Source organism: Mastigoproctus giganteus, chromosome 9 (genome assembly GCF_048544385.1).
Source record: "Mastigoproctus giganteus isolate SK-2022 chromosome 9, ASM4854438v1, whole genome shotgun sequence".
NCBI lineage: Eukaryota > Metazoa > Arthropoda > Arachnida > Uropygi > Thelyphonidae > Mastigoproctus > Mastigoproctus giganteus.
The window spans coordinates 63,697,447-63,714,348 of NC_143583.1; the positions used below are offsets into that span (position 1 = coordinate 63,697,447).

The window sequence follows — 16,902 nt, forward strand, 5'->3', positions numbered from 1 at the left end:
TTTTTCTCAAAAACAACCCTTCTAAGTACACGGTCGAAGTGAGAGGCCCTTTAGGCACTTCAGATCACAACTTGGTGATTGTCTCTTCTCCAATGGAACCTTTATCTCATGGCTATTCCCAACATCGTGTTGTTTGGCATTACAAGAATGCAAAATGAGATGACCTGCAAGACTTCTTTTCTTCTTTTCCTTGGTCAGATTACTGTTTCAAAACTTCTGATGTCATCATTTGCTCAGATCGTGTCAGTGAAATTATTCTTGCAGGAATGGAATCCTTTATCCCACACTCCACTTTAAAATCTCGTCTTTTATCTAAACCTTGGTTTTCCAATAAATGTGCTAAGGCTGTTCAAGAGAAGAATGTTGCATATCGTAATTGGCTTGTTTCTAATTCTTCAGTTTCATTTTCTGCCTACACCAAAGCTCGCAACAATTGTAAAGCAGTTATAATCAGTCCAAACTAGAGTTTGAACAGGCTAAGAGTAGAAAACTTGCTTCTTACCCTAATGGTAGCTGATCATTCTGGTCTCTTGCCAAAGCTATTGGCCGCAACTTTTGCCCATCTCTGCTCCCACCTCTGTCCAAACCAGATGGTTCTGTTGTCACTTCAGCCAAGGATAAAGCTGACCTGCTAGCATCCCATTTTTCTTCCAGCTCATGTATTAATGATCTTGGTAAAACACCTCCCACCATTCCCAACACGCTTCATTCAATGCCTCCTGTGGTCTTCCGTCAAAAGGATATCAGAAGGATTTTGATGAATCTTGATGCTAAGAAAGCTCCAGGTCCTGATGGTATTTCTCCACTTGTTCTCAAAACCTGTGCTCCTGAACTTACTCCTATTCTTTGCCGCCTTTTTTCACTTTCTTATTCCAAAGGTGTTTTTCCTTCTGCTTGGAAATTTGCTCATATCCTAAAAAGCCAGTTCCTAAAAAGAGTGACAAATCCCTCCCATCCAATTATCATCCCATTGCAATTACTTCTACTCTTTCTAAATTAATGGAGAAATTAATTAACCGCCAACTCTTAAACAACCTAGAAACCTTCCGTCTGATCAATGATCGCCAGTATGGATTCCGTCAGTGTCGATCCACTGGTGATATTCTGGCTTATGTTGCAAGACTTCTTTTCTTCTTTTCCTTGGTCAGATTACTGTTTCAAAACTTCTGATGTCATCATTTGCTCAGATCGTGTCAGTGAAATTATTCTTGCAGGAATGGAATCCTTTATCCCACACTCCACTTTAAAATCTCGTCTTTTATCTAAACCTTGGTTTTCCAATAAATGTGCTAAGGCTGTTCAAGAGAAGAATGTTGCATATCGTAATTGGCTTGTTTCTAATTCTTCAGTTTCATTTTCTGCCTACACCAAAGCTCGCAACAATTGTAAAGCAGTTATAATCAGTCCAAACTAGAGTTTGAACAGGCTAAGAGTAGAAAACTTGCTTCTTACCCTAATGGTAGCTGATCATTCTGGTCTCTTGCCAAAGCTATTGGCCGCAACTTTTGCCCATCTCTGCTCCCACCTCTGTCCAAACCAGATGGTTCTGTTGTCACTTCAGCCAAGGATAAAGCTGACCTGCTAGCATCCCATTTTTCTTCCAGCTCATGTATTAATGATCTTGGTAAAACACCTCCCACCATTCCCAACATGCTCCATTCAATGCCTCCTGTGGTCTTCCGTCAAAAGGATATCAGAAGGATTTTGATGAATCTTGATGCTAAGAAAGCTCCAGGTCCTGATGGTATTTCTCCACTTGTTCTCAAAACCTGTGCTCCTGAACTTACTCCTATTCTTTGCCGCCTTTTTTCACTTTCTTATTCCAAAGGTGTTTTTCCTTCTGCTTGGAAATTTGCTCATATCCTAAAAAGCCAGTTCCTAAAAAGAGTGACAAATCCCTCCCATCCAATTATCATCCCATTGCAATTACTTCTACTCTTTCTAAATTAATGGAGAAATTAATTAACCGCCAACTCTTAAACAACCTAGAAACCTTCCGTCTGATCAATGATCGCCAGTATGGATTCCGTCAGTGTCGATCCACTGGTGATATTCTGGCTTATGTTACCCATTTATGGACTAATTCAATGGAAAGGTTCGGTGAAACACAAGTAGTTGCTCTTGACATCTCGAAGGCTTTTGATCGTGTTTGGCATAAAGGTCTTCTAAACAAGCTTCCATCTTATGGTTTGCCAATGTTTTTTAGTAATTGGTTATCCAGTTTTCTCTCTGATCGCTCACTGAGGGTGATGGTAGATGGCTCTCTGTCTTCTAACTTCTCCACTAATGCCTGTGTCCCCCAAGGTTCAGTTCTTTCTCCCACTCTTTTCCTCTTGTATATTAATGACCTTCTTCCATTGACTGTAAATCCTATCCATAGTTTTGCCGATGATAGCACATTGCATTCCACTTTCCATTTTGAGAAACCTTGTCCTGCTCAATCAGCTTCAACTTCTCGAAAATCTGCTACCAATTCCTTAAATGCCGATCTTCAGGTAATTCTCCAGTGGGGCAAAGACAACTTAGTTGATTTCAATCCTTCTAAAACTCAGTCTTGTCTTATATCTCGCAAAAAGGATTCTTCTGCTCCTATGCTTATCTTTAGTGACACTCCGATTTCTAGGCAAAATGATATATCTCTTTTGGGGATTACCTGACTTCTAATCTCTCTTGGCACAAGCACATTACAAATATTGCTTCCTCTGCATCTAAAAACTTGATTTTCTCTTTTGCTCTCGGCGTTACTTTTCTTCGAAACAGCTGCTCACTCTGTATAAATCAAAAATCCACGCTGCCACGGAATATTGTTCCCACATCTGGGGTGGTGCCCCCAAAACCTCTCTCAGGCTTCTTGATTCCATTCAGAAGAGGGCAGTTAGTTTAATAATGATTCATCTCTAACAGAGTCTCTCCACTCGCTTTCTGCTGCATGCCTCTTCTACAGATACTTCCATGGGCACTATTCTTCTGAATTGGCTTTTATAATTCCCACTCTCTCTTTCAAAACAGTCCGAACACGTGCCACCACCAGCCAACATCCATTTACTGTCCAACTTCAAACCCACAGAACCAACTTTTCTTCTTCCTCATTTATTCATTCAACTGCCGTTTTCTGGAACAACGTATTTCCTGAAAATTACAATCTACAGAAGTTCAAGTCCAATGTCAACAAATATCTTCTTTCGTCTTCTCAACTTCCAACCCAAGCACGGTACTAAGTACTATAGGTTCTAATACCTCTCGTGTTTGGGGCTCACATAAAAAAAAAAAAAAAAAAAGTAACACAATACACGCAAGTGAGTAACGAGTTACAAAGCTTTAAAAATACGAATGAAGAGAAGATCTGAAAATTAATTTTTTTATATGATTGAAGATTTCATGGAAGTGTAAACACATTTCAATGTAATAACCCACAGAATTCCAGCTGTCGGTATTATCGCAAATTCAGTAAGATCGAGTTTACTGTCCATTTATGATAGATTTCACTAACAGAAAAGCCCAATAAACAGGTGACTGCTAATTGTTTTTTTGTTTTATGGATGTGACCAGAATTTCGACCGAACCACATCGTACCGTCGGAGACAATCGTAGGTTGATCTCCAGTGCTTCGGTCTCCTGTCCCGATTAAATGGCATGTTGTCCCAATTAAGCGAAATAAACCCTGGCTATTTTCTCAATTGGTTTCTGTTTTTTAAGATTTGCCTCAAATAAACGGCTGCCCCCATTAACTGGTGGCCCAAATAACTGGAATCCACTGTACTAATAACTAAGTTGATTCAAACTGGATGGTGGATGACTCTCATCTCCAGTTGCAATACTTTGTTTCTTGAAGCTTGAAGTTCATATTAGTCTCTAGGGCAAAACTCCAGCAACTCCCCATCTCTTCTATCATGTAGTCTGAGTTGTAGCTTTTAGGTTATGATGGGCATCACGGCAAGTTCTAATATGCCTCACATTTTAAGGGTACCGGTACAACATCCATTTACTTACAGTAATGCAGTAAATGGATTTTAATATGGAAATCACAGCATGGATTTATTAAGGGGAGACCTTTTCTGACTAATCTGGTTGGATATCATGAGGCAGTAACAAAGGATCTTTATGCAAAACATAATTTCAACATCATATATTTAGATTTCAATAAAGTTATTGACGTTGTTCCACATGAAAGTGTTCTACAAATTGCTGCCATGTGGCAGTAGAGGAAAATTATTGCTATGTCTAAATGATAGTTGAGCAACTAAAAACAGGGGTGGTTATATAAATCTGAATACTGCCCTTGGACCAATGTTATTACCGCAGTTCTTCAGGGCCTCCGTAGCCAGGTGGGAAGGAGCAGCAGTGCGTAGCACATGCTTCTTGATTAGACCGGGGTTCGAGCCCGTCACCACCAAATACAGAGGATGCGGAAAGGTCAGGGAATGACCACCGCATATCCAGGATCAATATGGCCTTAGTTGCTAATGCTTAAAAAAAACCAAATAACAACAACAACAGTTCTTCAGGGTTCAGCACTGGGTGCCCTTATTGTTTACTATATTTATGAACAAATTTGATGAAGGCATACGAAGCTTATTGTCTTAGTTTTCAGTTGATAGAAAAGTTGGCAGAGTAATTAGTGACTAGGATCAAGGCTTACTGCTATAGGTCATTGTTGAAAAAAAATCGTAAGTTAGGGCTAAATTTCAATGTGTCTGCCATTTTGCCCAGACATGACAGAAGGGGGTATATGATGAAAGCCTTGTCAATCAATTCGGCCCTGAAGAGATTGTGCAAGGCTCATGGGGTAAAGTTTTTTCAGTGTGGTCTGTGCTTGCTAACAGGGGCAAAGGTTGATGACGTTGCAGAGCGGATATCATCTTTTAAGGGCACAAAAGGTGATATAGTTTTACACGTTGGCACTAATGGTATTAAGAGTAGGAGACCGGCAGAATTACTTAACAAGTACAGGTCACTGTTGAACAAAAGCCGATAATTAGGGTTGAATTTGAAAGTGTCTGTAATTCTGCCCAGACACGATAGAAGGGAGTATATGATGAGAGCCTTGTCAATCAATTCGGCCCTGGAAAGATTGTGCAAGGCTCAAGGGATAGAATTTTTTTCAGCCTGGTCTGTACTTGTTAACAGGAGAGACTGCTTCTACAGAGATGGGATACACTTAAATAGAAAGGGTGCAAGAATATTTGCTGATGCTATCGAGGCAGTGTTAGGTGGGTCGGAAAACTGATAGCTTGGAGGGATATAAGGACTAATAGTTTAACAATAGCCATAGGCAGAGGTGAAGGTGATTCTTGCACAACGTCTATTAGAATAAGTAGCGACCTGAAGCGAGGGGTGTTGGGGGTTTCAGGGACGGATGCCAGTCATCCTGAAATAGGTGGGTATATGGGATGTGTTAGGGTAACTAGGAATAGGAATAGGAGCATGAATACCAATGCTAGAAGTATAGTAAATAAATTTGATGAATTTGAAGTGTTGGTCAAGACATCAAAGGCGGATATTGTTGGGATAGCAGAGATGTGGTGTCACACAGATATAAGGAATGCTGAACTAGAATTTGGGGAGTACAATGTGTACAGAAAGGATAGACAGGATAGAAACGGAGGAGATGTTATGCTGTTATTTAAGAAAAACATAAAATCAAAAGAAGTGCATCCAGTTAATATAGATGAACAGTGTACTGTTGAGTCAGTTTGGTGTGACATAAGCACTGCGAAAGCAAAAATAAGAGTAGGAGTGTGTTATAGGCCTAAAGACTGAATGAGTACAATGAACAATTGTACAGAGAAATAGAGTGGGCTAGTAAATCGGAATGTCTTATAATGAGGGATTTTAACATCCCAGATATTGACTGGAACTTGTGGATTGGTCACTCACACATGAGTCAGACTTTTGAGGATTTATTGAATGATTATTTTCTGCAGCAGCATGTTCGAGAGGCAACCAGAGAAAGTAATACTCTTAATCTGGTTATCAGCAGTGATCATTCGTGTATTAAGAATTTGCAGATAAAGGAACCACTAGGTGGCAGTAATCACAGTGTACTGATGTGGGATTTACTTAAAGATTTAATTACCATCAGGGGTAAAGGAAAGGTTTTTGCTTCCATAAAGGTGAGTACAGTGGGATCAACTGACGATGTTACCAATAGTAAATTCTACGTGGGAAGCATTCAAGGAATTAATCGTGGAAACTACTAAAAGTTTCATACCGATTAAGAAATATTATTCAACGTTTAGGCCTAAATGGTTATCTAATGAACTAATGAGGCTCGTAACAGAGAAGAAAAATGCATGGGATGCATATAAATTATCAAGCGACTCAGAAGCCTATGGCAGATATAAGCTAGTCTGTAATCAGGTCAGAAAGGACGTTAGGCAGGCGAAGGCAGATTACGAGAAACCCTTGGCAAAAGTTGCTAAGAAAAACAGCAAGGATTTCTTTACTTACATAAACTCTAAAAGAAAGGGGATGAATCTGATTGGTCCACTTGACATCGATGGTTCGAATGTTGATGATCCTACTCAGATAGCAAACAAACTGAATGAGTATTTTGCATCTACATTCACACATGAGGAATTATTAAGGTTTGACAATGGCAGAAGGTTATCAAATTGTAGCAAGATACGTAATGATTTTGTAATAACTGGGAGCAAAGTGGAGGAGAAATTGTTGAAGTTAAACATAAGAAAAGCACCTGGAGTGGATGGGATCTATCCAGTTATATTAAAGGAGGCGGCAAAGCAACTAAGCAAACCCTTAGCCATAATTATGAGAGCATCCTTGGACTCAGGGGAGGTTCCCATGGACTGGAGATGTGCAAATGTATCCCCAATTCACAAATGGGGATCGAGGGGTGACACGAATATATACAGACGAGTTAGTTTAACTTCTGTTCCATGTAAAATAATGGAGTCACTGGTTAAAGATGCATTGCAGGATCATCTAGACAAGACTGCAGCAATAATTCAGACACAGCATGGATCTGTTAAGGGAAAGTCTTGTCTTACAAATTTGATAGGATGTGGTTACAAAGGAACTGGATGCAAAAAATAATTTTGATATCATATATTTGGATTTCAGGAAAGCTTTTGACACTTGTGCATGGAAGACTATTGTACAAATTGGAGCAGAATGGTATTAAGGGTAAGTTGCTACAATGGATAAAAGGATGGGTAAGTGGGAGAAGACAGAGGGTGGTAATCAGTGGGTGCTCCTCTTCGTGGACTAATGTTATTAGTGGAGTCCCACAGGGTTCGGTGTTAGGTCCACTGTTGTTTTTTATATTTATCAATGATATTGATGAAGGTATATCAGGCTTAATGTCGAAGTTTGCAGATGATACAAAGGTTGGCAGGGTTGTTAATGACAGTAATGGCAGTGTGCTACTGCAACAGGATCTAGATAATTTGGGCAGATGGGCTAATAAGTGGCAACTGAAGTTTAACCTTGAGAAATGCAAAGTACTGTATATGGGTAGAAGTAACCCCAGAGAAACGTACCAACTGTGTGGTACTACACTTAAGGTGGTAGAAAATGAAAAAGACCTGGGAGTAATTGTGCAGTCAGATATGAAGTTTTCTGAGCAATGCAGACAGGCTGCCAGGGCAGGTCATGGGGTTTTGTCAATGATATATAGGAATTTTGCTAGCAGGGAGAAGGAGGTGATTGTTCCTCTCTATAAGGCAATGGTCAGGCCACTCCTTGAGTACTGCGTACAGGTCTGGAGGCCTCATTTTAGGAAGGATATAGATTTACTTGAGCATGTATAGAGAAGGGCAACAAGATTGGTGAGGGGAATGAAGGGATCCTCTTACGAAGAGAGGCTTAATTTCTGCAAATTGCAGTGGCTGGAGACTAGGCACCTGCGTGGTGATCTGATTGAGGTGTATAAGGCCTTGAATGGGTTGAGCACACTGAATTCTGATGGGATCCTTCCACTTGTTCAGATTTTGAACCTAAGGGGGCATAAATTCAAATTAAGAAAGGACAGATGTAGAATAGATGTGCGGAAATTTGCCTTTAGCCAGCGGGTGGTTAATTGCTGGAAAAAACTTCCATCTGTCGTTGTAGTTGATAGGTTGAATAAATTTAAGGAGGAACTGGACAGGCATTTGGAGGGAATGGTGTAATTTTTTTTTTTTTTTTTTGGCTGATGCTGCATTAGCTCATACACTTGCTTTCTTGCATCACATGCCACTACTACTACTACTACTACAGGAGAGACTGCTTTTACAGGGATGTAATACACTTAAATAGAAAGGGTGCGAATTTTAGGAATGATGTAGAGATGCTAGAATGAGTACAGACAAGGGCAAGAAGATTGGTTAGAGGAACAAAAGGGTGCGCTTACAAAGAAAGGCTTAAGTTGTACAAATTGCAGCATCTGGAGACTAGACACCTGTGAAGTTATCTGATTGAGGTGTATAAGGCCTTGAATGGTTAGAGCAGGCTCAATGCTGATGGGATACTTCCGCTTGCTAAGATTAAGAATCTTGAGGGAGCATAGATTCAAATTGGGGAAAGACAGTTGTAGATTAGATGTGCAGAAGTTTGCCTTTAGCCAGCGGGTAGTTGATTGCTGGAACAGACTTTCATCTGTTGTTGTGGAAATTGATAGCTTAAATAAATTTAAGGTTGAATTAGACAAACATTTGGTGTGACCGGATGGGTAAAATGGAAAGTTTTTTGGGTTTTTTTTTGGCTGATGCTGTATAAGCATGCTTTCTTTCATCATATGTCTTAAATAATGCAAATACAGTGCATTAAAATGATATTCCAGAGAAAATGATTTTCCAAGAAAATATAAAATAGTTTTATGTGACTGACATTACAAAATCTTTTACATTACTGTAATTATAGATTTTTTTTAAAATATAATTTGACAACTCAATAACGTTTGGCAGAGAGCAGGTGCAGCCAATTATACTATTATCAGAATTTAAAAAAATATTCGGCTTGGGTAAAGAAAGCCTGCACGAGAACGACGACAAACGTCGGATAACTTACGCGGTAAATTAGTTTGCCGATACGGCACTCTAGCGCTGCTCACTCGGTAAACAGACGGTAGGTGTTATCGGACTGGAGCAAAGTCGAGAACGATATACTGATTGACAGGTAGGCGTGGCAAACAATGAAATGATTGGTGGTGGGCGCGACAGACGACAAGCTATTAAGGTGCTGATTGACGTTATGATACGTGTGTATCCGCATGAGTGTCTTTAAAAATAAAAGTACATTAATAAAAAAAATTAATATTTTATTAATAAACAATTTATGTGCTAGTCCACTCATGATTCTAAAGAAAAAAGGTTAGGTTACCCCCTCCATTTCGGGAGAGGTTCAAGCTCCCATGGGATTCAAGTGGAGGTAACCTGACCTATTTTCACCCATTAGGGCATATTATTGAACAAGAAAATAAAAATACGGTCATAAAAAAATTTATTTTTTTATGAATGTATTTCTAAATATGACTGATTCTAAAGAAAAAAGGTTAGGTTACCCCCTCCACTTCGGGAGGGGTTCAAGCTCCCATGGGATTCAAGTCGAGGTAACCTGATCTTTTTTCACCGTTACAGTAAATGTTAGGGCATGTACGATTAGGACAAGTTACCATTAGTGCTGCTACAGTGATACTAAACCGATGTTATCGTGTGTTGTGTTCGCGCACCAATCAGCACGTCGTTTGCCACGCCTACCTGTCAATCAGTATATCGTTCTCGACTTTGCTCCAGACCGTTAACACCTACCGTCTGTTTACCGAGTGAGCAGCGCTAGAGTGCCGTATCGGCAAACTAATTTTCCGCGTAAGTTATCCGACGTTTCTCGTCGTTCTCGTGCAGGCTTTCTTTACCTTCGCCAAATATTCTTCAGAATTTCCATTATATGCTGAAAGGCAAACAAAAAGCTACATAATTTTTCAGTTTTTGAGGACTGCTCATGAAATGCAAAATTCAGTAAAAACAAAAACCACCAACCATAATAAGATCTCTTAAGCCATCATCATTCCTCTCTTCAATCTTCTAAAATGAAATTTTTAAGCAAATAAAATAACAAATAAGTTTTTGCCAATTTCAAATTCTATATAAATATTATTTTTATAAATATTTGATATTTGATATACCCATTCCATTTTATTATTACTAATAGTATTAGTATTTGAAATTGATGCAAGAAAGAATGTTGATACAGGACAAAAAAAAAAAAAAAGTAATCCTACTAACCCCATCTATCTATCCCCCTCTGATAATTTAACAAGTCTTTTCCAGAATTTATCCAAATTACCTAATTCCACACTACCAGATAAAAGTTTGTTCTAACAAACAATACTCTCTGGTTGAAAGCAAATTTTCATATATCTATCACGCATCTTTCAATTTAAGTTTATGTCTCCTTATGTATTGTTGTCCCAAAAAAAGCATGAGCATGCCAGCAGCAGCATTTAGTTTACTCAATCCATTTAAAGTTTTAACTGCTTCCATCAGTTCTCCTTGCAAGTATATCTTTTCCAAGTGCTGTAATTTGTGGGTTGGTCACTCACACAATAGCAAGGCTTTTGCATATTTATTAGATGATTGTTTTCTACATCACCATGTTCGGGAGGCAACTAGAGGTCATAATACTCCCTCTAGTTGCCTCCCGTTTTGCCTCCCTCCTCTGATTTGATTATCAGTAGTGATTCTTCATGCATTAAGAATCTGCAGATAGAGGAACCACTAGGTGGCAGTGATCACAGTGTGCTGAAGTGGGATTTACTAAAAGAGGTAACTACCATCAGGGGTAAAGGGAAGGGTTATTGCTTTCGTAAAGGCAACTACGATGGTGTGAGATAGTATTTAAATTCTATACAGTGGGACCAACTGATGATGTTACCAACAGGAAATTCAAAATGGGAAGCATTCAAAGAACTTATCTTGGAAGCTACTAAGCTTTACATACCAACTAAGAAATATTGTTCAAGGTTTAGGCCTAAATGGATGTCAGATGAACTAATGAGACATATGGCAGAGAAGAGAAATGCATGGGATACATATAAATTAACAAGTGACAGAGAAGCCTATGATAGATATAAGTTGATCTGTAACCAAGTTACAAAGGAGGTTAGGCAGGTGAAGGCAGATTGCGAGAAATCTTTGGCAAAGGATGCAAAGAAAAACAGCAAAGAGTTTTCTTTACTTATGTAAACTCTAGAAGGAAGGGAATGAATCAGATTGGTTCAACTGTTAATGATCCTGCTCAGGTAGCTAACAAACCAAATGAATATTTTGCATCGACATTCAAACATGAGGAGTTATTCAGCGAGGGGAATGCCAGAGGTGTATTCAACTCTGGCAGTAAGCTAGATAATCTTGTAATAACTGAGATTAAAGTGGAAGACAAATTGTTGAAGATAAACACAAGAAAGGCACATGGGGTGGATGGGATCTATCCAGTTATATTAAAGGAGGCAGCAAAGGAAATAAGCAAACCCTTAGACATAATTATTAGAGCTTCCTTCGACTCAGGTGAAGTACCCATAGACTGGAGATGTGCAAATGTGACCCCAAATTCACAAAGGAGGATCAAAGGGTGACACAAGTAATTATAGATCTGTTAGTTTAACTTCTGTTCCAGGAAAATTAATGGAGGCTCTGTTTAAAGAAGCACTGCAGGATCATCTAGACAAGACTTCAGTTATAGCTCGGACACAGCATGGTTTTATTAAAGGAAAGTCTTGCCTGACCAATTTCATTGAATACTATGATGCAGTCACAAAAGAACTGGATGCAGGGAATAACTTTGACATTATATACTTGGATCTTAGAAAGGCTTTTGATACTGTTCCACATGGAAGACTGCTACACAAATTGAAGCAGTGTGGCATTGGAGGCAAATTGCTGCTATGGATAAAGGGGTGGTTGAGGAGGAGAAGGCAGAGAGTGGTAATCAATGGACACTGATCGTCGTGGAGTAATGTTATTAGTGGAGTCCATCAGGGTTCAGTGTTGGGTCCATTATTGTTTTCTGTATTTATAAATAATATTGATGATGGTATATCAAACTTAATGTCCAAGTCTGCAGACGATACAAAAGTTGGCAGGGTTGTTAAGGAGACTACTGATGCTATGCTGCTGCAACAGGATCTGGAAAGGTTGAGCAGATGGGCTGAGAGGTGGCAAATGAAGTTTAACATTGACAAATGTAAAGTACTACATATGGGAAACTGCAACCCCAGAGCAGCATACCAACTCTTTGGTACTACACTGACAGTGGTAGAGAATGAAAAGGACCTGGGGGTAATTGTGCAGGCAGATATGAAGTTCTCTGAGCAATGCAGACTGGCTGCAAGAGTAGCTCATGGAGTCTTATCAATGATATACAGAAATTTTTCCAGCAGGGATAAGGAGCTGATTATTTCCTTGTATAAGGAAATGGTCAGGCCACACCTTGAGTACTGTATACAGGTCTGGAGGCCTCATTTCAAGAAGGATATAGAGCTGCTGGAACGAGTACAGAGAAGGGCAACAAGATTAGTGAATAGAACAAACGGTTGCTCTTACGAAGAAAGGCTTAAGTTTTGTAAATTACAGTGTCTGGAGACTAGGCACCGGCGAGGTGATCTGATAGAGGTGTATAAAGCCTTGAATGGTTTGAGCATGCTCAATGCTGATGGGATTCTGCCTCTTGCTCAGAATAATCACATGAGAGGGCATAAATTCAAATTGAGGAAAGACAGATGTAGGATAGATGTGCGAAAATTTGCCTTTAGCCAGTGTGTAGTTGGTTGGTGGAACAGACTTTCATCCCTTGTTGTGGAATTTGATAGCTTAAATAAATTTAAGGCTCAGCTGGACAGGTATTTCGAACGAACGGAGGGGTGAAACGGAAGTTTTTTTTTTTTGTTTGTTTTGGCTGATGCTGCATAAGCTTGCTTTCTTGCATCATATGCCTCTACTAATGCTAATGCTAATGCTGATTTGCAGAGCTAAAGTCTTTCATGGTAGAAATAACTTTTTGCATCCTTCACTAATCTTTTTGCTCTTCTCTGCACTCATTGCAACTGATCCACATCTTTCTTCTTTGAGGCTTGCAGACCTGTAAGCAGTACTCAATATTTAGCCAAAACATTGCCTTATAAAAACAGGATAATCACTTCCTTATCCCTCCTGGAAAAATTCTTGTTCATCATTTTCAGAACCCCAAAGGTAAGTAGTAAACTATTGCTCAGATGGCTTCACGGCAAAGTTAAAATTACCTCTAAGTACCTTTCATTCTCTAGCATGCAACCTAAGAGTAGTCACACTCAAGTGGTAAGTTATTCAGAGATTACTGTATGGTAAAAGGATGGCTAAGTGGAAGAAGACAGAGGGTGGTAATCAGTGGGTGCTGCTCTTCGTGGACTAATGTTATTAGTGGAGTCCCACAGGATTCGGTGTTGGGTCCACTGTTGTTTTGGATATTTATCAATGATATTGATGAAGGTATATCAGGCTTAATGTCGAAGTTTGCAGATGATACAAAGGTTGGCCGGGTTGTTAATGACAGTAATGGCAGTGTGCTACTGCAACAGGATCTAGATAATTTGGGCAGATGGGCTAAGAAGTGGCAACTGAAGTTTAACCTTGACAAATGCATACTGCATATGGGTAGAAGTAACCCGAGAGAAAAGTACCAACTGTGTGGTACTACACTTAAGGTGGTAGAAAATGAAAAAGACCTGGGAGTAATTGTGCAGTCAGATATGAAGTTTTCTGAGCAATGCAGACAGGCTGCCCGGGCAGGTCATGGGGTTTTGTCAATGATATATAGGAATTTTGCTAGCAGGGAAAAGGAGGTGATTGTCCCTCTGTATATGGCAATGGTCAGGCCACACCTCGAGTACTGCGTACAGGTCTGGAGGCCTCATTTTAGGAAGGATGTCTATTTGCTTGAGCATGTACAGAGAAGGGCGACAAGATTGGTGAGGGGAATGAAGGGATTCTCTTACCAAGAGAGGCTAAATTGCTGCAAATTGCAGTGGCTGGAGACTAGGCACCTGGGCGGTGATCTGATTGAGGTGTCTCTCAGGTTGTCCCCATACATCTGAGTGTGCGGCTTACCATCATTTGGGATTTTGTTCTTGCATTCCCCATTGTATTGTGATGTCAACTGTCACACAGTAACCTGCTGTTGAACCCATACATTGTGCTATATCCTTCACTCACCACAAATATCCACCCTGCATAATCCTTTATAATTCTGTCAGTGGGAAGTGGTTTGACCCATTCAACACCATTCTTTGTAGATCTTAAGTGGACTGTGAGCAATGACAAGATGTGCCATTTCCGATATGGAAGCACCTTGTGCACAAGCTCTCACAATCATGCCCTTTTGAAACTGTGTGATATCTTTACTATGTCTCATAACTGCCACTTTATCACTAAGTCTTGCACAACTAGATGCAAATTACCACTGCTCTAGAGTACAAAGCTGTTCAGCTTTATTGTGAGTTATGTTGCATAGTCCATTAAAGATGGGGTGGTCATAATTTGGTGATCACTGAGTATATATATGTATAAACTATGAAAAATATATAAATAAATTAGGATATGCCAGTTGTGTGGCAAGCCAATGAGTAGTGAATAGAAAGTAAACCAGTACATAACTACGACAACAATGAAACACAGACCAACTATTTGTTTATCATTCTAAATAAGCTTTGAAATTTACTTTTTATGATGGCTTAAAATATTTTTATCTCTGTGGGCTTTAAATTTTAACTTTCTCCTTTTCAAATGAAATGATACTGTTTTTATTCTGATATTCTTAAGCATGAAATTGATATAAAATTAATGAATTTCCACGTTCCCAATAGTTCAAATGATCTCGTTAAATGATAAGAATATGACTTTAAACTACCAATATTAGTATTACTGTTAGCTAAAAATCATTTCATCTTTCTTGGTCTTTTCACCATAAATGTTTCCCCCTCCCCTTTCCATACAAATGATATTGTATTTCCATCCACATTTGTGTGAATGGAAATTATGTCAAATGATATTGCCCGTTGGCACAGAATACCAATAACAAGTTATTTCCCTCTTAGTAGAAATGTATATCTAAATGTGATATATTTATGTTTACTTACAGTGGATAATACAGTAGTTACAAAACACACATTTAAAACAGAAAACACCCTGGCAGTTTTATAAACTTTTTATCTATGCTTACCTATGTTTCACACATCTGTATATAATTATGTTATTCACTGTGTCCTGCATTAACTACTGAATTTGAGTTGAACAAATCAATTAAGTCATATATCTTTATATTTAATAAAATTACTTTCAACAAATGACTTTTGTGGTCCCCTCAGTTTCATGAACAAGTATTTTACTATACATATATGTTATCATTTTATTTTATGTTTTTCAAATTGTTTAAATATCTGTTGTTTTTTTTTTAAACCATTTAGAAACACGTGAATGTGATTCAGAAAAGGAATTCACTTGTCCTCAGAATAAACAGTGGGGTCGTGCTTCATGTATCCCTAAACGATGGGTGTGTGATGGAGATCCTGATTGTGTGGATGGTGCTGATGAGAATAGTACTTTACACAATTGTCCAGCTCCAGAGCCATGTGAGGGAGATCAGTTCCAATGTACTAATAACCGTTGCATTAATAAGGATTGGGTGTGTGATCATGATAATGATTGTGGAGATGGTTCAGATGAACCAAAAAATTGCAGTAAGTATTATCAAAATAATTAATAAAATAATCAAAGTAATTAATACTAATACAAGTTAAATATAACATTTAAAGAAATAAGAACTCATTTAAAAAAAAGTAATAATATGGTATACACTGTTTAAGTACAGCATTATTGGTCATTAGAATTCTAATATAATTGCCAAAAGACATTATGTGAAGTTTTTGAATTTTGAACTATTGTTCTAACTGTTAACCTGCACCATCCCCAGATATTTGTAGCACTCTCTCTTTCTCTCTCTCTGTTGTGGCTTCAATCTCTTCACCAGTCTTCATCTGGTAGTTTCATCTGACTAAATGTCCTTGATGCAATCCATGGGTCTTGCACTGTCTGGGCCAAATTGCATCCCAATGTCAGTGCTGAACTCTTCGGTGATTCTGTATAGCTCTTTGAGTTGTCAGTTGCTGCATAAATTTTGATGTTATCCATGTACAGTTTCTGCCTTCCTTATTTTAGGGCATATCCATACATTCTGTTATTGAGTATGGTGGACAGTGGGCTGAGTAGTAGACAGAACTATAGTAAGCTCAAGGCATCTTCCTGGTAGGTTCCTCTTCTGATGGGAGATTGGTTTAGTTGTGAAGTCTCAACATTGATGTTTGTCCTCTATTTCATCATGATTGCTTCTAGAAAGTGTCAGTGTCAGTTTTATTTTGTAGATCTTCTGTATCTCTACCAGCCAGCTATGGGCCATGGAGTCAAAGGCCATGCAGTAGTTGATGTAGGTCATATACAGGTTTGTAGGCTTGCTCCATAACTGCAGCATTATTGGTCAGTTGTTCCTTGCATCCTTTGCTCAAATGCTTACATCCCTTCTGCTGCTTGGCCATGATGCTCTGGCTGTCCAAGTGGTCTGATACCTTCTTAGTTATGCAGCTAGTCAGGATCTTTTACATTGTTGGGAGACAGACGATTGGTTAGTACTTTACTGGGTTTGTTGTGTTTGTGCCTTAAGGTAGGTCATTCATTGACTCAGAGACTGGGATTGTGTCAGGATGCCTTATTATCTGGGTGAACTGCTTAGTGTGTGTGTCGGGGGGGGGGGGGGGGGGTGCTGAATTTCTTGTACCAGTGTTATGGATGTTGTCTATTCCTGGAGTTTGCCAGTTGTGGGACTTCCTGATTGACTGTTGTATTCTTTTTCCCATTCTGTTACCTCTTGTACATCCTTAGT

The 16,902-nt window shown here is 39.0% G+C and overlaps 1 protein-coding gene across 1 annotated transcript in view; it reads left to right on the forward strand.

Moving 5' to 3' along the window:
* mgl (low-density lipoprotein receptor-related protein megalin) overlaps positions 1 to 16,902 on the forward strand; it is a 1,043,262-nt gene that overhangs the window by 723,452 nt on the left and 302,908 nt on the right. The window contains exon 53 of the mRNA XM_090381453.1: positions 15,434 to 15,706. Coding sequence (XP_090237579.1) covers positions 15,434 to 15,706 — 273 coding nt within the window. The remainder of the gene's footprint in view (positions 1 to 15,433; positions 15,707 to 16,902) is intronic.